The 22,435-nt window shown below is 35.5% G+C and overlaps 1 protein-coding gene across 1 annotated transcript; it reads left to right on the top strand.

Moving 5' to 3' along the window:
• The first annotated feature begins 1,330 nt into the window (after positions 1–1,330).
• LOC138313485 (atrial natriuretic peptide receptor 1-like) lies at positions 1,331–20,337 on the top strand. Its single transcript, XM_069253908.1, has 20 exons — positions 1,331–1,661; positions 2,050–2,196; positions 3,065–3,249; positions 4,063–4,188; positions 7,753–7,888; positions 8,244–8,368; positions 9,125–9,233; positions 10,863–10,944; positions 11,442–11,538; positions 11,912–12,067; positions 12,364–12,468; positions 12,987–13,058; positions 14,621–14,786; positions 15,357–15,506; positions 16,389–16,572; positions 17,370–17,510; positions 17,722–17,914; positions 18,201–18,390; positions 19,162–19,245; positions 19,987–20,337. The coding sequence occupies exons 1-20, from the start codon at positions 1,478–1,480 to the stop codon at positions 20,175–20,177; spliced, it is 2,823 nt and encodes a 940-aa protein (XP_069110009.1). The 5' UTR covers positions 1,331–1,477; the 3' UTR covers positions 20,178–20,337.
• Positions 20,338–22,435: the final 2,098 nt, after the last annotated feature.

Raw genomic sequence — 22,435 nt, 5'->3', positions numbered from 1 at the left:
AACACAGCTAACATCCCGGTATCTTACATGAATAAGCTTTGTTTTTTACTAACACAGCTAACATCCCGGTATCTTACATGAATAACCTTTGTTTTTACCAACACAGCTAACATCCCGGTGTCGTACATGAATAACCTTTGTTTTTTACTAACACAGCTAACATCCCGGTATCTTACATGAATAACCTTTGTTTTTTACTAACACAGCTAACATCCCGGTATCTTACATGAATAACCTTTGTTTTTTACTAACACAGCTAACATCCCGGTATCTGTACATGAATAACCTTTGTTTTTTACTAACACAGCTAACATCCCGGTATCTGTACATGAATAACCTTTGTTTTTTACTAACACAGCTAACATCCCGGTATCTTACATGAATAACCTTTGTTTTTTACTAACACAGCTAACATCCCGGTATCTTACATGAATAACCTTTGTTTTTTACTAACACAGCTAACATCCCTTTGTCGTACATGAATAACCTTTGTTTTTTACTAACACAGCTAACATCCCGGTATCTTACATGAATAACCTTTGTTTTTTACTAACACAGCTAACATCCCTTTGTCGTACATGAATAACCTTTGTTTTTTACTAACACAGCTAACATCCCGGTATCTTACATGAATAACCTTTGTTTTTTACTAACACAGCTAACATCCCGGTATCTTACATGAATAACCTTTGTTTTTTACTAACACAGCTAACATCCCGGTATCTTACACGAATAACCTTTGTTTTTTACTAACACTGCTAACATCCCGGTATCTTACATGAATAGCCTTTGTTTTTTACTAACACGGCTAACATCCCGGTATCTTACATGAATAACCTTTGTTTTTACTAACACAGCTAACATCCCGGTATCTTACATGAATAACCTTTGTTTTTTACTAACACAGCTAACATCCCGGTATCTTACATGAATAACCTTTGTTTTTACTAACACAGCTAACATCCCGGTATCTTACATGAATAACCTTTGTTTTTACTAACACAGCTAACATCCCGGTATCTTACATGAATAACCTTTGTTTTTACTAACACAGCTAACATCCCGGTATCTGTACATGAATAACCTTTGTTTTTTACTAACACAGCTAACATCCCGGTATCTTACATGAATAACCTTTGTTTTTACTAACACAGCTAACATCCCGGTATCTTACATGAATAACCTTTGTTTTTTACCAACACAGCTAACATCCCGGTGTCGTACACGAATAACCTTTGTTTATTTACTAACACAGCTAACATCCCGGTATCTGTACATGAATAACCTTTGTTTTTACTAACACAGCTAACATCCCGATATCTTACACGAATAACATTTGTTTTTTTACTAACACAGCTAACATCCCGGTATCTGTACATGAATAACCTTTGTTTTTTACTAACACAGCTAACATCCCGGTGTCGTACATGAATAACCTTTTTTTTTTACTAACACAGCTAACATCCCGATATCTTACATGACGTCACATTACAATACTCCTCATGTATCGTGGTCTGCAGTGGATGTCCTGATGTCCGACAAGAACCTATTTAAAACCTTAGTGCGCACCAAAGGCCCTGCCAACAAAGTGGGAAACACAGTACTACAAATCTTGAACGAGTTTTCGTGGCAAAGACTTGGAGTATTTGGAGAAGATTATGGTATTGTGATATTTGTTTTCCCTTTACCTTACCTAGATACCCAAAACGTCTTTGAGTAGGAAAAATGGCATAAGAGCACGACAAAGAATTAAATACCGATAAAGTTAGAAAATAAAGGTTTATTTTATATGAAAAGTTTAATAATAAAATGATTGTTTACGTCCTATTCGCAGTGTGTAATTCCGTTTTAGGCAATCAACGCTCTTTTATTGGAACCTTTGTCTTGCATCCGACGGCAAAACTTTGAAACGGATCCTGAAACGGATTATGCAGGGAATCTTGCATTTTTTGTGTTTTAACCTCATCTTTTAAAACCCTAACATAAAACATATAGCGTTACCCTATACAATATTATATAAGAATTGCATTTCTTGTTTGTCGATCCCAGGTGTGTGTCTGTATGTCATAAATAGCATAGTGCAAGCACTACAAGGCACCGAGATCTCCATAGCCTCGTACACAGAATTCGACATAGCTACTATCTCTGATGAGAAAATACTCCAGCACTTGAGGAATCTACGGGACACTGTCCGAAGTAAGTCCTTTTAGAGACAGAAAAAGAGAGTGTTAGAGAGAGTGCGACATATATTGAGCTACTATCTCTGACGAGGAGATATGCAAGCACTTGAGAAATCTAATTAAGTAACAATGTCCTAAGTAAGTTCTTAAAGAGAGAAGCAATAGAGCTAAACTTGCTTTATTTACGAGACACTGTACGAATTGGATTACACGCATCATCCGTCAAACAGAGAACATGTAGTATCAAGCGTCTGCCTGATCGATACTAGTATTACTTCAAATAACAAGCATTTATACCTAATATATGTTTCTGCTGCTTCAGACTACCTAATAACCTAAAATCGCTCGAATTTTAAATAATATCCATCAATTTTGTCTTAAGTTATCATTTGGAAACCAATATTTGACGACAGCGACCTTTTGAGTTGACCATGCTGACCCCAAATTCAATCCCAGTGTGCCTTAAATGCTTCAGTTGTTGAACAAAAGCCATCAGTCCGTTCTCAATGCATCGCCTGGAAACAGAAATCCGAACTGACAGACAGGCAAACAGAAAGACTGAGTGATGCACCCGATCTAGAACATTTTAGCTCTATCCTATAATGTGCATTCCGATTATATCACATACAGTTCGTTGACCTGATGACAGCATGATCAAAAAGATGTTTTAGTATCCTATCGCACAGGCTTATCATAAATGAGTTGTTTTAACTAACGATATCCAATACCAAGTAACTGATAATTTGATTAAACAAGTCGACAAACGGTGCTATATAGAATGTGAAAGTACGAAGCTGGTTCAGACGGTAAACGTAAATGAATCATTAATTTGGTTGATTGTTTTACAAAGGAAATTTAACAGTATTCTGTTCCTGTTTTTTCAGTTATTGCCATCTGTACGTTGGAGTTTAGGAAAATCATGCTATACGCCTGTCAGCTGGGCATGTGTAATGGAGAGTATGTGTTCATTGAAACTAACGCCATATCTGGTGCGGCTGAGTACAGTCCGTGGCAGACAGGGGGCGGTGATGACGAGGAGGCCAGGGAAGCTTACAAACACGTCATCAAGGTATCCCACAATGCTTTACTGTGACATCATAATATTTCGTGGGACTTTAATTTTCGTGGTTTTGTTGCTTAACCTGGATGATCAAAATAACGTATACGTCCCCAGGACATGTATTTGATGTGTCATACGTAAACATAGAATACGAAACTATGTCCAGAGTATTAGATCATAATCATATTTTTAATGAAGTACAGTTATGTGTACAAGGTCATATAAAAGGTTATATTATAGTGACAACATGCAAACATATACACTGTACTTATGTCCCACACAAAGTTCACTCCAAATTTTTCTCTTGATATTCCAAGGAAATTGAGCCTAAGGAAATATAAATGATTTCACCGAAGCCGGTATTTTTCGCGGACATGTTTTTGCGATTTCTCTAACTCTGCTGCGGTCGAGAAAATTTAGTATGCGGAAACTTTAATGATAACTTAATCATATATTCAAAGGCGATACCAAAAACGCAAAAGTTTAAATTTTTAAAATTGAATTGTCTTGTCTTGATACTAAATTGCGGGGTATTTGACCCTCTGTTATACTCCAATACCGTACATCAGTGATAAAGCGAGACATATTTCAAATACTGTGTTTCATTTTAAAAGACTTATCTTAAATAAGATGATTCCACAATTTAACGATGTGAGAATATATTGTAAAAATACACTGGTGTTTTGTACCTTCAATTTCTTTAAAACTGATTATCAAACGTTATTTTCTTTGATATTTTTTTTGTGGATGGGGGAGGGAAGGGAGGGGTTAGTTAAACACATAGCAATATTATTATTTTGGTAAATTTACGTTTATGTTCAGGTCTTGCAAGCTGACTGGACGGATGCAGCTTCCAAAAGCCGAGTTGATCAACTTATAGCGGAAGTTCCTTTGCGCATGCACGAGCTGCCATGGAACAACACTTATGCTACAGATAACGGTTTTACGGTAAGTGTCAATAAATGATAATCTGCCACGTCACAAACGTTACCCAGAACAATATAGGATGAGGACACGCTACTCTAGAACAGCAACGCCAACTTTAATACTATCCAAAATCAAAAATCAAATTCGTTATCTCGATATTTCGTGACCAATGTAACACTTCGGGGTAATCAGAGTATTCTTGTGGAATTCATGTAAAAAAAAACACCATAAATTTCACGTGAAATGATGGATTAGTAAATGATGAATTAGAAAATGATTAATTAGAAAATATTTAACCAGTAAATGATGAATTAGTAAATGATGAATAAATGAATGATTAATTAGTAAATAATGATTAGTAAATGATTAATTAGTAAATGATTAATAACTAAATGATGATTTCGTAAATGATGAATTCGTAAATGAGGAATTAGAAAATGGTGGAGGAACATATGCATCCTATTACATTTCCCATATATTACCATGATTCACCACGCAGACCTATATAATATTACAGACGTTTCAATGCTGATAGCGTAAACGTGAACATATTTCGCGAGTTGTACATGTAAACATTTCGCGATGGTATATTTTTCGCGAGTACTATTCCGTATTTACAAATTACAGAGTTATCTGCCCTTGCGGGTAGGTATTGATTGTGACGTCTGTGTTTGCGAGCGCAACGTGATGCGTTTCGGCGAAAACGATGTAAATTGCGCTCAAAAAAGAATGACGTAATAATCGATACCTACCCGCAAGGGAGCTAATTCTGTAATATGCAAAGACGGAATGCCTGTTATCCTTTGACAACACAGTTTCGCACAACACGGGAAAGGGATATTTCCACACAAATAAATCCTCGCTTCAATTTACATTTCTCCCTCGCGTAATTTTCCACATGTACATATATACAGTATGATATTTGATTACTTTACTTGATTTGAATCTAATACTTCGGGCGTATTAATTCCTTTACTGTGAACATAGACATATTAGCGAGTGCATTGCATGTGTAATTTCTCTGATTGCATATGGAATTTCGCAGATTTCATTTGTAATTTCGCAGATTGCATGTGTAATTTCTCTGATTGCATATGGAATTTCGCAGATTTCATTTGTAATTTCGCAGATTGCATGTGTAATTTCGCAGTATTATATTTTTTCACGATATATACACGTCCTTGTAACATTTGGTGTCATTATGTAGTACACACCAAGTGCATAAAAGGGATTTCCGCTCAAACCACTCCTTAACGTAAACAACGTATTATTCCCTCGCGGTATTTTCTACATCAATCCGTTTCTACCGTTACATGACATGTATTATGACATGCTGTTGTCTTCTCTTGTTTTCGGTTAATGTTTTTCCCCTTATTCTGTTATGACTTACTATTATGGTCATATGATGCTACGGTTGTTTTTCTTTGTTCTCTGACCAATTATGATTGTTTTCTATTTATCATTATTTTTACAGACAAACATACGTTATGTCATACAGTACATTCTTTTATATTTACTATTGCAACTAACTGTTTCTGTGTCGGTGAACTAAGTTGGAGTAGATTAGTTTATTTCCCAATAACTTTAATGTAGAACGTGACCCGAATCGGTGCGTATGGATACCTGTAAATTTGCTTGTTTGTTTGTTTGATTAATTAACGTCCTATTAACAACTATGGTCATGTAAGGACGGCCTCCCATGTATGCTGTGTATTGCGTGTATGTTGTGCGAGGTGCGTGTTTGGGGAGACTGCGGTATATTCGTGTTGTGTCTTCTTGTATAGTGGAACTGTTGCCCTTTTTATAGTGCTATGTCACTGAAGCATGCCGCCGAAGACGCAAAGCAACACACCTCACCCGGTCACATTATACTGACAACGGGCGAACCAGTCGTCCAACTCCCTGTATAGCTTTGATTTTTGAATGTGTTATTGCTACAGTATTTTACATGAATTAAATAACTGAAATATTAGAACTATTTTTTGTGACGTCATAGAAAAAGGGCGGTTGAAGCTGTCAGTCAACAGTGCGCTTTTTCTGAATGACTGTTGTTTACGGAGAAACACAAGGGCAGTATAATTTTGACGGCGGATAGCATACGGTAAACAATATACCTGATGTTCTAGTTGATTTTATTGTATTAAGAAAATATTGTAAATATGATTATTAACCTCTTACTTTGTTTTGTTTATGAGATGATTAACCCAATGGAGCACGAGGTAAATCGCGTAAAAGTTTACCTGAGATGTTTTGTTGTTGGCAGTCTAATCTATTTCCGTTATAGGGATCTTCCGACACCTTGTCTGGCATCGCTATGATTTAGGAATTATGACGAACTTATAATAAGTGTGTTCTTTGTTAATATTGATGTGTTGGTTGAAGGCTTACAAATATGTTTTTAATACAACGCGATTAGCGTTTGTATTAATGCTATCCGGTTTACCATGATGTATAGAACTGAGTAGGACTTGCCCTACAATGGCATCTAGTGGTGACCTCTTAAACCTTTTCATTCATAAACTTCCATTCATAAAATTCCTATTTATTGAAAAATATTCCTTTTGACCAATCAAAATGTTGCATTCCCTTTACTGCAGTATGCTGTCATGGGAAGCTTGCCTTATGATTGGTGGAATTCACACAGCCTCTGTAGAATCACAGGAATTTGACGTTCTGTCAATAATACATAGTGCAAATATATAAAAAATACCCCTATATACTATAAAAAACACCAGGAATGAAATGCATCGCTGGCCCAATTTTTCACCACCTTTGGTAAAAGTTCTGTGAAAATTTGTTCTGAGCAATGTCTGCGTGTGTCACCGCGCCGATAATTATCAACACTAACCTCTTCACAACCCCTTCACAATAAGTATAATCCAATGTCATTTTGAAACTTAGCAGATTTCGCGACAACTTTGTTTTGTTCACAAATTATATACATTAGTTGAATATTCTTGAAATGATTGATATCAAAGTCGGTCACCCGACCACCAGACAAAAGACTGCTGATAGATGTGCAAAAAGCCTTCAATTAAACTTAATTTTCCATCACCTACAATATCTGTTTTCTGGAGAATGGGGCATCTGCCTAACAGCTTGATATTTTTATATGGATTGGTCAAATATTCATCATTAAGAATTAATTATTTTTTCACAAAACCAGTAGGTGTATCAAATGTCATATTATCAACAGGACTTGATGGCAGTACTGAATTCATCAAATTCATTAATTTCATTCCATTTTGCGTTGTATTTGCAGCACTTTGAGTACTTTGATTCTGTGTTATTTATCATTCCGTCTTTGTATATCACAGAGTTAGCTCCCTCTCGGGTAGTTATCGATTGTTACGTCATTATTTTGTTAGCGCAAGTCACGTCGTTTTCTCCAATAAGTATTACGTTACGTTCGCAAACACGTGACGTCACAATTAGTACCTACTCTCAAGGGCAGACAACTCTCGATTATGTGACTACATAATACATGGGGCTCCTAAAGGTACCTACCGTTTTTTACATTGCCATGATTTAGGGTTTTGTGGTTGACAGGCCTATAATATGTTTTACTTTTTATGTCTGTTACAGGGATCCCCGATGGTTGTTACTGTGTATGACGCCGCGATGGTGTGGTTTCATTGGTTGAACTACTCGGTAGAGAATAACCTTGATTATAGGGATGGACGCAGTATGTTTTACTTCACAGATAATCTGACATTTGAAGGTAACATGCTATACACGTATTTCATGTACCCTAGATTACCCTATTACGCATTATGAAGATCATCTGCAAAGCCCTACATAGACCATATAAAAATTAAAATGTTCAATGGCTAAATACAGACAATCCAATAAAAAGTTTGCAGTCACACAAAATAAGGAATAATACCTAGATATCTTTGAAATAATCCTATTGGTTGTCTACCTTTCAGTTTACTTCATCATTGCGTTAAGAATGAACGGAACTTAAATGTCAGTAACATCTAACTAAAAGAAGAAAGGAAATAAAATAATATGCATGATATTACGCCATTATGTACTGTACTTGAAGCATATTCTTTCGTTTATATATTCCAAAGGTCCTGGTGGTCATGTGTTCTTTGATGACAACGGTGACCGTGAAACAGTTTTTTGGATCCTCGATTGGAAGAATTCATCTGGAGTTTCTCGCATACTGGCAACTGTCGACATCACGGCCACAGATGTAAGTTAATAAAATCAATTATTGATGAAAATGTCATTTTAGTTTTATGTTTTCCTATATATAAAACCAATATTCTAATATTAAACTGACCGACTATTCGAATAGTAAATTTCTTGAAACTGATCATGACATCTCTACATTTTATTTATATGATGAAATGACCAATTCTAAAGGCGAATGGCGAATAGATCCAGAAGCGAAAATTATTACCGACTTTTCACTTCCTAAACCAAATAAAACATTTACATTATATGCACCGATGTTCAAGCTAAGTATTATTGTGATGTACATCTGACGAAGAAATTACCACATAAATGCATCATTTTACTGTTAAAATTTAGATGTTTTACCTCGTTGCATAATGATAGTTAACTGCTGCGCGGTACATGAGACAGGCGACGTCGGAAAATATTTAAAGACGACACTGGCTAATATCAAACATTGATTGTATTTTTGTAACATGACCCTATGAAGTGATGACACTGTAGCGTATTAATAGTAAGCTGACTGCTTGTGGTACACTATGCAATTTATACTAGGCTCATTTTACAATTACATTTTTACAATTTAAAGGTCAGACAAATTATTACACTTTTGTACTAAAAGTGTAGTTGATATTATTCTTTGTCACTCATGGTTTCTTTATCATTATCTTTTTTTCAAACTGAGCACATCTTTTTGATTTTAATAATCAAGAGGTACGATTTGATTGGTGATATATAATTTGATTACTATGCTTTAAACATTGTGATATAGGTATTTCAACAGTCAGCGGACCCGCTGTGGTTAACGAAAAACGGCCTGCCACCACCCTCTACCCCTGAATGTGGATTTGACAACATGGGATGTCCTCCAACACCATATAGTGAGTATATTCACCAATAACTATTGACCTACATTTTTTTTCATTTTCCATATGTTAGTGAGATGATATGCATCATTATTTTCAAATTCTCGAATTCATGGTGAGATTTATTGCACCAAGAACGATGTTTGTATTATGTGAATTTTCTGATTAATTTCTATTAGTACCAAATGCATTTGAGATTCAAATACCATGGTATCCTATGAATATTTGCATTGTATGTAAAGACCTAGCACTTAATCCCGTTGAGCAAAAAACATGTTTGTCGTCTTCCATATGTTACACCGTACTAGTATGATATTTGTAGAGAAGAAAATGATTTTATTGATCCCCAGTATTAGATCATTTATGCTGTATGGTAGACAGACGATGCTTGACCTGTAAATGGTTCTGCTGGATCTCCCCAGTAGAACCACTGTATATCAAAAATGTATACTGAACAATGCGATATACGATTATGCCTGCTGTACATGGCACTCATTCAAAACAGCAGTTTCCATTCAGATTATACGAAAAGGAAAATAAGAATAATCGTTGTATTCCTAACCACAAACAGTATTGTTGGATGATTAAGCGGATATTAAGCGAGTAAATTTGTTTGCTAATTTAGCTAAAACAAGAAAATTAAATATAACCGGTTTATTTTGTTTTGCTATCTGGCTATCAATGTATATGCCTTGCGGATCAAATTTTCGCGATCATAGTCTGCGAAATCCCGAACACCATATCTTCGAAAATAATCAGCTTTATCATATACTAAGAAGTTAATACTGCATTTCCGCCCTGTTTAATACGGCTAAATTCACGTGACCCATACCAGACCGGAAAACCGCCAATCGAAATATGCATGTTATGTATCCGACCGCCAGTCCGGAAATGCATATCAAGATTTTTGGAGCTCCTCGTGATTGTTTTTCTTTGAGACCATGAATCATTCGGAACATCATCTCAACTGATTGATGACGTCATTACATGATTTTGACGTCAAAATGACGTAGCCTACATTGGACGTCAGATGCTTGATGGATAAGAATTTGGAAACGCGTGAAGAACGTGTGTTAAACTCAGTGGCAGAGAGAATAATGGATTTAAACTATCTCATGTACAAACGAGACACGGAAAAAGAACCTGTAAATAGAACATTTGACAAGACGGAGAAAGAGACGCACAGAACTCTTTGGTGTTCAAGTATATGATAAACAGAATGCAACATGGCAAAATCCATATCATATGTCATATTAGCCCGAAGACCCAATATCAGACCGAGGGTGTCGGTAGCATGGTAATTTAACATGTCATCTTCGAGAAAATAATCAGCTACACTGTATATTTCGCTCTAAAATTAATAATTACATAAAAGATCCGTTCCCTCGTAATTGTAAAGTGCTGGTGTAATCATGTTTATCCACTCTTATAAGGTTTAAAAAAAACGTTCCCCGCGTATTTGCGCTCTACTTGCATCCTACGCAAACATATTTCATTTCAACATGTAGTTTATTGACTTACTTAAATTATGAACTTTGTATAAATGCGCGATTATGAAGAAGTTGCGATATAAGTTATTCACTTCCAGTATTATCTACTTATTTAGGACTAATTTGAAATAATTTTGAGGTTTTTTTTCTGTAGATGCCATACCTGTTGTTCTCGGTGTCATTATCCCACTACTCGTCATCACAGTTTCTGTTGTTCTTATTCTCATGGGGTACAGGTAAACATGAACCTATAATAACATCTTAGTCTTCAAAGTCATTCCCGAGTAGTCGTATCTTAGAGGGTTACCTCATTTACGGGTAGGTATCGACTGTGACGTAAATATTGTGTGAGCAAACACCATGTTGTTTTCTCTAAAACGTATGACGTTATGCATTCAAACACATGGCGTCATAATCAGTACCCACCCACAACGGTAAATAGCTCTCTCTTGTGCAAATACAGAATATGTAAAAAGAATATAATTGTATTATTGCTTACACACTAAAGTTTACCTTTTTCTTTTCTTATCGATGTTTGATAATGCCTCGATAAACAATAATCAAACTTTCTGATTTTGTAAATATTTCTTATGTAATCACAATTTCTTTTTGTTACGACTACTATTTATAATTCTTGGCTTCCGTCCTTCGTTCACATGCTCTACTTCCTAAAGCTTAATATGTATTTACTGTAATTTTGTTCTTATCAGTCCCTTTATGGCTCCTTTTCCAGGAAAAATGTTTATGAGAGTGAAATCCGGAAGATGTTGTGGAAGGTTCAGTATGAAGATGTTTATAAAAACAAAAACCAGGCCGGTGTCGGTAGTATGGTACGCATAAAAAGTTGGTCAAACGTCTTGTTAGGAATGTTTCATTAGGTTTCATTTGTGAAGAGTTCATTTATAATTTTGATTATTTTCTATCTTATAAATATTTCAGTCACTTTAAGACGAATTAATTACTTTTTAAAAGAAAGAATAAAAGAGATAAAACATTAAAGAGGCGCATTTCGCTGTTTCGTTTAGTGGCATAGTAGCATGTTATAAAATTCCAATCTTTTTTATATCTCAAAGTATCTAATAAATAAAGTTACCAATAAATAAACCAATAACAGTCTTACTATAATTACATAATTTTATATGTATTTATATAATAAACATTTTAGCTGTATAGAAATATTTAACATATTTGTCCTATTTGCAGTTCAGTAAGCTGAGTCTCGCTACATTGTCCAATAACGGTGAGAATGAGTACAAATTTATCGCCACTGGGAAGTATAAGGGCCTGACAGTGGCCATACGGTCCTCGTTAAATCAGAGCGTCGTTCTGGCTAGACAGGACTTTGTCGAGCTCCTAGCGGTGAGATATTTTACGGATTGATATGAACTTCAAGCGTTGAAAACTTTTTCAAATATATCTAACTTAGATTTTACGGATTTATCTAAGTACCTAGCAGTGAGAATCTGAATAACTGATTTATCTGAGATGTAACGGATTGATCCGAACTTCTACTGTTGAGAAGTCTTACTTTTTATGTATATTTGCGATTTTACGGATAAATGCATTCCCAACGTCACTTGTACTACGCTTGATTATGTATATTTTTAAATTCTATTGTATTTTGTTTGTTCAGCATTATTTTCCGTCTGTTACAGATGAAAGAAATGACGCATGACAACATCAACCCGTTTATCGGTGCCTGCATTGACCCACCAAATGTCTGTGTTTTGTTCCAGTATTGCTCAAAAGGCAGTCTACAGGTAAGTATTATAGTTTTTCCACATTAATTCATCCTCGTAAAAAATTGAGGGTGTTGTCTATATGAGTGCGGCATGCTCCAGTATTTATTAAAAACTGTCATTATCAAAAATATCTGTTATATATATATATATATTTAAAAGAGGAATTGGAAAGGACTTAAATATGTGTAGCATGACGTCTAATCCATATGATGCATATAATGCTGTTGAAGTTGAAAAAAAATATCAAAAATTCCAAATTGTCTGTCTGTTTTAATCCGGTTTACTTTCTTATTTCTGTTAGTTTTGTTTTAAACTAATAACAATCGCCTTCTTTTTATGCTTTTTCTGCATAATACTAAGCATTAAGGAATAATCAAGAGGACGATAAAATAAAATTAACTGATGACTATTGTACATGTTTTGAATGATGCCGATGTCCATTGTTGAATGCGCTTTAACAAATTTGATCTATTATACCCAAATTACAGGTACATGTAATTTGTTTGAAATATAATGTATATTTCCGTTTGTTACAGGATGTTTTACTAAACGATGACATCAAGCTAGATTGGACCTTTAAGATGTCTTTGATATCAGACTGCCTAGAGGTAACCTGTGATGATAAATCCCTAAGGATATGACATCATTGTTAGCCCGTCTTCTCTCGATATCTCGAAAAAAACAAAAGTCAAAAACGAACTTTCGATTTATTAAGTTACATTTTTTTAAGAATTCGGGGCCTGGTTCGAAGTTTATGCATGTCGCGGCGTCATTCGACTTTCACTCCGTCCGTCAGTGCGTCAACATATCCTTTGAATAGCTACTAGTCATCAAATGATTATGATTATTTTAACTAGGTCAAAAATATCCATCGATGTATGGGCCTAATAGGAAAAAAGAGAGAACTGTTTAAAATCGCTACTAATTTATCATTTAATGATGAAGTGATTGTTGTCTAACATGGATAGAAAAACTCATAGGGATAGGCGATAATAGACTGCGTATAAACGGTGCATATGAGTCTCAAGGGACCAGAGAAGACCCAATTGAGGGGATGAACTCTCTAAACCCCTTCTTCGTTCGTAGAGATGATAGGAGCTGATAAATGATTGGTATATATTTACAGTCCTGAGTGTTTCGTCACTATATGAATCAATCAACTGACGAAAACAAACATTTGCCTATGAAATCACTATGAAAACACTATGAATACAACGATTCTCGTGCATCGATCACTTGATTTCAAACATCGCGCCAGTTTCATATCAATGAAAAATAGTTCCCAACAATATTTTATGATATAATCTTTAATATATTGTTACTTGATATAGATTCAACTAACGTTTACTGTAATAAGTCAATCAAAATTTATTTTAACTTTATTTCTGGTTTATCGCTTGTCATTTGCAAAAAAAAGGTCGACCGCAAGGCGGAAGCTTGAAAACGCGACGTCGAGTTGACAGGGATGTCTCAACCCCGTAGAGTGGACGTATTCCTGTCCACTTGACAGACCCATGTTTGATTATTTTTGTAAGCCTGGGTCACAATGATCGGCCGATATCCGGGCATAGAGGGTAATCGGGAGTACACCTCTGGTTTCGACCATTTTCCCGACATCGGACAATACCGATAAAAAATGTGTCATACATCATTTACATAAAATGGAAGCCGTGCGGTAATCGCATGGCGTCTGTTTCCAAAGAGAATTTTTTGGGGGACAACGAAGTAGTGAATGCCGACCGAGCATCTTATACTAATCGGCCGATTATCATAAAATGTCCGGGCGATAACCGGCCTATTCTCCGGACACCGTACAGATATCTTACAGATAATGAACGATAGTTGCACCAGGCCCGGACATATGCCGGGCGGTGTGATTGCCACTCGATTCCCGACCGGATATCGGACGATAATTAAACGATGTGTGAATCATAGGTGGCCGGTTATGGAAATCTATGGGACACCGGAGAGATTTTAACTTCGAGTTAAATCTCTTCGGGCACCTTCCCGATGCTTCTTGAGAGCCCCGGCACCGGCCGTCCATGTCTGGTGTCCGGCCGGGAACCGGGCTAAAATGGCTCAAAATCATGCCGGGAGTACATTCTAAGCATAATCGGAAGGGGTTGTGACAGAAGCATAAGATCTATTAATCTTCCATTTACATTTTTAGGGACTGTTGTATTTGTCCGAGTCCGTGTTGAAGTCGTTCGGCAGATTGAAGAGTTCCAACTGTCTAGTGGATAATAGATGGGTACTGAAGCTGACAGACTATGGTATCAATGGCTTCGTTGGCAACAATGCAGGCACCATAGAATACGAGGAGGAACGATATAAAGGTAAATACGCCAACCGTAAAATGACATTTAAAAGTGCTTGTTTGGTGTGTTCGGCGGCATGCTTCAGTGTGATGGCCAGAGTGCCGATGGTACAAAAAGACACAAAACGAATATACTGCAGTCTCCCAAAACATAAACCATGTACTTCACGCACGCATCACACCTCATCATACAGATGGGAAGCTGACCTTATATGATTTACTCAGCCAGCCAACCAACCAACAAACCAAAGAACAATTCAAATTTATTCCAAACGACTTTTAAGTTTAGATATATATTTTAATTCGGAGTGCTAGTACATATTATTCATTATTCCTATAAGCCCAAATCAGAATGGCAACATATCAAAGATATTTTTCACACATTTTTTCTGTCTTTCACATTTAAGATCATATTTAGGCCGCGTGTCATAAAATGTTGGAAATATCTGACAAGCATTGATGTTATTCAGGAATTGGTATGAATTTATAAAGCTTAACCTCGTGAACTCAATCTCTAATGCCGTGTTCTGCACACTTCGACATAGCAGGGGTTGATTTGGTATAGATCTAATATTTCATCTGTACCTAGCTCTATTGTGGACGGCTCCAGAGTTACTCCGGTCAGCGATACAAAACAGGAACGGAACACAAACAGGAGACATCTACGCCTTCGGAATCGTCCTCCACGAGATCTATTACCGTCTGGGAGTCTTCCATATCCCAACACTGACAGCTAAAGGTTGGTTACTGTTATACAAGGTTGTGTAGTCTGTATTAACAATTGTCCAGGTAGTGTTTGTAGCTGTTCATGTACTATTTATAACTGTTCGTGTAGTATTTGTAACTGTTCATGTAGTGTTCGTAACTGTTCATGTATCATTCGTAACTGTTCAAGTGGCATTATCAGCTGTTCGTGTAGCATTCGTAACTATTCGTGTAACATTCGTTACTGTTCATTAAGCATTTGTAGCCGTCAAGTAGCATTTCTAACTGTTCAAGAAGCATTCGTAACTGTTCATGTAGCATGTGTAACTGTTCATGTAGCATTTGTAACTGTTCATCTAGCTTTCGCAGTTGTTCTTGTACTATTTACTAACTGATCTTGTAGAATTCATAACTGCTCATGTAGACTAGCATTCCCAAGTATCGTTGTAGCATTTTTATTTTAGTAAATGTTCGTATAGCATTCCTAACTGTTAATGTGTATTATTCTTAAAGGGATATTTACTATTCGTAATTGTTCATGTAGTATTCCTAACTGTTCATGTTGTATTCATCAGTTTCTCATCAATCTGACATCAATAGTAAGCCAAAAAAAGGGTTGTAGTGATATAAAGTAACATTTACAATAATGGTAAACGGTTCATATAGCATTTCTAACTGTTTGTGTAGTATTCTTAACTTTTCACAATGACTTATAAGAGGGTTGCAATATTTATATATATTATCTAAACTTTTGAAATTATCTTTTTGAAGTGAGTAAACGCATGATAAGTTATATTTTAGGTAGACCTCAAGTGAGGTCATATGTATTTTAGTAACATTTCAGTCTGAATATATGAAATATATTTTTCAAACTGAAAGGTGAAAATTGAAATTTCACTTCAATCTGGTTCCCCAGATATCGTCTATAAAATAAAAACCGGCGGAAAGAAATTATGTCGCCCTCTGACTAGTGAAAAGACTCTATCAGAGGAGAAGCCAGCACTTGTCGACTTGATGAAGTTGTGTTGGCGAGAAGACCCGGTTGAAAGACCGACATTTGGCGCCATCAAAAGTATCCTGAAAAGTCTGAATAGTGGAAAGTAAGCTTAACCCTGTTTATATTTTCATTGGTTATAACCAATACTGTATATGCGTTTGGTTTAACGAAAGCCTTTTACAGGGCGAACGCTTAGCACGAAAAAAACTTAAACTTTTACTTTACGGTATACAAATCTGTATTTGATTACATTTTGTTTCGATTTCTAGTTTAATCGCCTGCCATTTTAACAAGGTCTTGTTATTCTTCATTTATCTTAAAGACTAAAAAATGCATCCTTGTTCTTTAAATGGCAAAACAAATTATCATTATATATTAAAAGGCAAACAATTCATCAGTTGAATGGGCAAAGGACTCATCATTTTTTTTCTTAAAAAGACAAACAGTGGGTTTTAGGGATTCTCAACTTAACGCTGCTCAATTTCTTTTTATTGGCAATACAGGCTAATTAACGAAATAAGCTCGTAAATGTGATTTGCACACCCATTAAAATTGAGATGAATCAATCTATTGTATCTATTAGATAATAAATTGTTAGTGTGTGCATGTTACATGTAAAGAAAACCTGGAGACAATTAATTTAAAGTCATATTTCTAGAATATATAGCTGATATTTAAGTGATTATGTTGAGTTCCCTACTGGTTGTGGTAATACTATAAAACAAGCATTAGTTCCTACCAATAATCCATCCAAAGTTTCGCAATTTCATACGTAATATCTTGTGTTTTCTTTAGTTTACATTGCTCTACGATTATGAGTGATTATCCTAATTTTCAATCAAATTTTCTTTCAATCATTACACGACATCAAAAATCATGCTAGCCTTTGGTGTGTTATAGGAAAGCAGGAATACTCGATAACATGATTGCCAGATTGGAGAAGTATGCAAATAACCTGGAAGAGCTGGTGGAACACCGGACGGTGGAACTACAGGAGGAGAAGCACAAGACTGACCGCCTTCTGTATAGGATGTTACCCGAGTAAGTAAGACTGACCGCCTTCTTTTAGGATGCTTCCTAAGTAAGTAAGGATGACCGCCTTCTGTATCGATTTGCAATTTTGAGTCTTTTATTGTTTTGGCATCTATGCTAAGAGCATATTTTGTCGATTGATGTACGCGGTTTCTGATCATAAGCGAAACTGAATCGCGCGCGAATATATGTTGGTTAATAGTAAGTCTTTTGATTACAGAGCAGTTGCTGAGAAACTGAAGTCTGGACTGACTGTTGACCCCGAGCAATTTGAAGCTGTCACAATATTCTTCTCTGATATAGTTGGATTTACCAGCATATCTGCCGCTAGTACGCCTATGGAGATCATTGACCTCCTGAATGACCTCTACACTCTCTTTGACTATATCATCGCCCAATTCGACGTGTACAAAGTAACTAACATATGCAATGCATTTACTCAAATGAAACAAATATTGCTATTATCAAAAGAGTTTTCAATTTAAATATCGATTGTCGTTTAAATAAAAGATAGCATTCAATTTTAAATACTGAACATATATAGTTATTTCAAAATAAATACTGACGTTCATTTACGTTCGATTAATTTTAATCGAATATCAAAATTTAAAACAAAATGAAGAGTAGAGCTTAAAGCCTATATCTATGTGATTGGTAGAATGAAAGATCACATCCAATATATTAGTAAAATTGATTTAGGTGGAGACTATCGGGGATGCGTATATGGTAGTTGGAGGTCTGTCACGTAAAGGTGGTAACAGCCATTCCGCCCAGATAGCCGACATGTCACTCACCCTCCTGAGTTCTGTCATGTCCTTCCGTCAGAGACACAGACCTAATGACGAAATCAGAGTGCGGATTGGCCTTCATTCCGGAGCCTGTTGTGCTGGTGAGTGTTAGGCGACTATTGTATTCCGTGTTTGCATATTAAAAAGTTAGCTCCCTTACGGGTAGGTATCGATTGATACGTCATTATTTTGTAAGCGCAATTCATGTCGTTTTCTCCGAAAACTATGACGTTACGCTCGCACATACATGATGTTACAAACAGTACTTAACCGGAAGTGCAGATAACTCTGTGATATGCAAATACAGAATACGTTTATAACCGTATAAGGTGTATCTTTATCTAGGAATCTGAAAACGGTCTGCTTCACCCGAACTGTAAATTTAGGTCAGACAGTTTACATTTTGATCAAAGTGGATCACAAATGATCCTTTTTATTTGCTTTCTAGATGTGTTTTTGTCGGATTTAACTTTTATCAAAACCAAAAGTAATCATTGATACATCATTTGTTAGAAAAAAACTCTTTAAAGCTGTTCATGCTTTGGCGCCATTTCGCTGATACTCGCTATATCTTCTGTTGCTCGATCAGTATATTGTATTCAATTACTGTATGCCATATGATATACATTGTGTTTACATTTTATAAAACCAATTTTTGTTTCAGACGAAAAGAAATGTCCTTATAGATTTTCTTTCGGCATGTGATAATTTTTCTTGACCTGAAGTTTTAATTTTCATTTGACTTATTCGTTATGTATTTGTAAGTGTATAAGAATAATGACAATAACTACCGTTAATCTTCTAGTTATTGTCAATACTCTAATACATCAAAAATTTTGGAAGTTGTTTGACCTTATTTCCACCTATTTCAGGAGTGGTAGGTTTGACTATGCCTCGATATTGTCTATTTGGAGACACCGTCAACACTGCCTCCAGAATGGAATCTAATGGAGAAGGTAACAGTCCTAAAAATTTTCTTTTCTATTTTAATATATATTGAACTGTTGATTATATATATATACAAAGGTTGTTGGCAGGAATAAGTGGCAATATGATCACATATTATAACAGGAACTGAATACTGTAAATAAACCACTTTATTTTGCAAAGATACAAATTTTTTGTGTGATTTCACAAGAAAGCCCGAACGCAAAATGCGCTATGCCAATGATTTCACAAGAATGCCCGAACGCAAACACGTGTTATGCGAATAACTGCATATGATGCAAATAACTGTATAAAACGAAAATATCGTAAACACGAAAATAAGATTCTTCACAGTGATAAAAATTATTTCCTCAACATCGATGTAAAGATATTAAGCTCATCTGTCCGATTTCAATGCTAACTCTATTTACCTATTTACTCCAACAACAACTTTCGAAGATGTGCATAGATTTTCAAACGAATTATTCCATATTTTTTTATTGGAACGTGGTTTCGTGCTTGTGTGGTGTTTATGACAGCTGCTTCATGAGATAACAATATATTATTTTATTATGGCATCATATCAAGAAGTTCAAGATGAATTTTACATAGCTGTTTTTTTTTTTTTTTTTTTTAATGTACCTGAGGATGGCCAAGAGGTCAATTATTAGTTAAAAAAGTGACATGTGTCGATCGTTTTATCCACAGCTCACTGTATAAACTATATTTATCTTGAAATAATGTTTAAATAATTACTAATTATATTACAGCTAAACGGATTCACATCAGCAGCGTCACCAAGGAAGCCCTGGAATCGTACGGGGAGTACCTAATCAGCCTACGGGGAGATATCCCTATCAAGGTGGGGGAAATTGTACTGTGTATACCGTATAGCTGGTTACTTATTGTATACACAATTTTTCAAAATTACGCGGGTCAAACGTTTCGCGATTTTCAGTAAAAATTCGTAGCGGTTTTACAGTTTACAGTATGAATATTGGTGAACAATTTTTAACATTACGTATATCAAATTTTGCGATCAATGTCCCACGAAATCGCGAAACCACCATCACTACAAAAAATAAAGCGGCTATACGGTATAAGAAATCATGATAAAACTAAGGGCTCATTGTTATGAAAGAACTCACAGAATCATTACTATAAATGCATAGATTGTGATTGAATTAATTAATTAGTTATCCTTTCCTCCCCACCTTAAATCACAGCCATATTACCATCAAAAGTATCATCCCGAGTGTCATATATAACCAAAAGCATTTTCTTAAACGTATGTCACTGATATTGACAGGATTATTTCGGAAAATCAACTGGACATTTTTGTTTGAAGAAGCGAAACTGCATTATTCACAGTAGTGTTCATTTGCCGCACGCTGTGTAGCCTTTGAAAGAGTAATATAAATAAATATTTTGTTCAGGTTGTAAAGTATAGTTTATGTAATGCTATTGTTACAAAACCAATGAAAATTTTGTGTGACGTTTCGATGACGTGAACAATGTGTATCCGGTCACCTTCATCAGACAAATGGAAAGATAGCATAAGTACACAAAGGTATCAAAGTGTACGAGTTGTCCTTGAAATGAGGGTAGAAGATCTTTGTGCACTTGTATTGAGTGCACGAGTTGTCCTGAAATGAGGGTAGAAGATCTTTGTGTACTTGTATTGAGTGTACGAGTTGTCCTGAAATGAGAGTAGAAGATTTTTGTGCACTTGTATTGAGTGCACGAGTTGTCCTGAAATGAGGGTAGAAGATCTTTGTGTACTTGTATTGAGTGTACGAGTTGTCCTGAAATGAGGGTAGAAGATCTTTGTGCACTTGTATTGAGTGCACGAGTTGTCCTGAAATGAGGGTAGAAGATCTTTGTGTACTTGTATTGAGTGTACGAGTTTTCCTGAAATGAGGGTAGAAGATCTTTGTGTACTTGTATTGAGTGTACGAGTTTTCCTGAAATGAGGGTAGAAGATCTTTGTGTACTTGTACTGCCTGTACTGGTCACTTGTCTGATGAATGTGACAGGATACACATCGTACTAATTATCAAAACATCACACATAAAATTGTCACTGGTTGTGCAACTATATCATTGATAGCAAAATGTACCTAAATACGTAACATTGGTTGATGAACATCATTATCTACAAGAATACGTAACATTGGTTGATGAACATCATTATCTACAAGAATACGTAACATTGGTTGATGAACATCATTATCTACAAGAATACGTAACATTGGTTGATGAACATCATTATCTACTAGAATACGTAACATTGGTTGATGAACATCATTATCTACAAGAATACGTAACATTGGTTGATGAACATCATTATCTACTAGAATACGTAACATAGGTTTATGAACATCGTTATCTACCAGAATACGTAACATTGGTTTATGAACATCGTTATCTACCAGAATACGTAACATTGGTTTATGGACATCGTTATCTACAAGAATACGTAACATTGGTTGATGAACATCATTATCTACTAGAATACGTAACATTGGTTTATGAACATCATTATCTACCAGAATACGTAACATTGGTTGATGAGTATCATTATCTACCAGAATACGTAACATCGGTTGATGAACATCATTATCTACCAGAATACGTAACATTGGTTTATGAACATCGTTATCTACCAGAATACGTAACATTGGTTTATGAACATCGTTATCTACCAGAATACGTAACATTGGTTTATGAACATCGTTATCTACCAGAATACGTAACATTGGTTGATGAGTATCATTATCTACCAGAATACGTAACATTGGTTTATGAACATCATTATCTGATTATTTATAATAATCAGTTACACGTCAGATGGTTATCAGCGCCACATTGAGTCATTCCTTAGTGTTGTGATGATACTCGTTTGTGTATTCTGACAATGTAATGCGTGTAGTGAGCCCTACGGATGTAATCTTACAAATAGTATAAGGTTGGAACAAAATCATTGAGCGTGAGTGTTTAGAAGTGTGTATTTTTGGGTAGTAAGCCCAAGATGCTATTATACCTATATGAGTAGGGAATATCTAATGTAAACATATGGCGGTGATTTCCAACTAGAAAATAATAGAAAGATATACCAAGTTCACAAGTAAAATGTCGTTTTCCAGCAACATTATCATCTGTAAGGACTAGAGATTACATGCGGTTTTTTCTAGCTCAGCATTTTCGTATTGAAATGAGT

The sequence above is a fragment of the Argopecten irradians genome, unplaced genomic scaffold (assembly GCF_041381155.1).
Source record: "Argopecten irradians isolate NY unplaced genomic scaffold, Ai_NY scaffold_0707, whole genome shotgun sequence".
NCBI classification, from domain to species: Eukaryota; Metazoa; Mollusca; class Bivalvia; order Pectinida; family Pectinidae; genus Argopecten; species Argopecten irradians.
Note: the sequence above shows the minus strand (reverse complement) of the source record. Positions and strands in the feature narration are given on the sequence as shown.

What these genes read in the sequence shown, in the direction of transcription:
- LOC138313485 (XM_069253908.1), top strand. Translation starts at nt 1,478, where the DNA reads ATGACGTCACATTACAATACTCCTCATGTATCGTGGTCTGCAGTGGAT. An exon ending in AGTATTTGGAGAAGATTATG is followed by an intron (nt 1,662 to 2,049) that starts GTATTGTGATAT and finishes TGTCGATCCCAG; the next exon opens with GTGTGTGTCTGTATGTCATA. An exon ending in ATGTCCTCCAACACCATATA is followed by an intron (nt 9,234 to 10,862) that starts GTGAGTATATTC and finishes TTTTTTCTGTAG; the next exon opens with ATGCCATACCTGTTGTTCTC.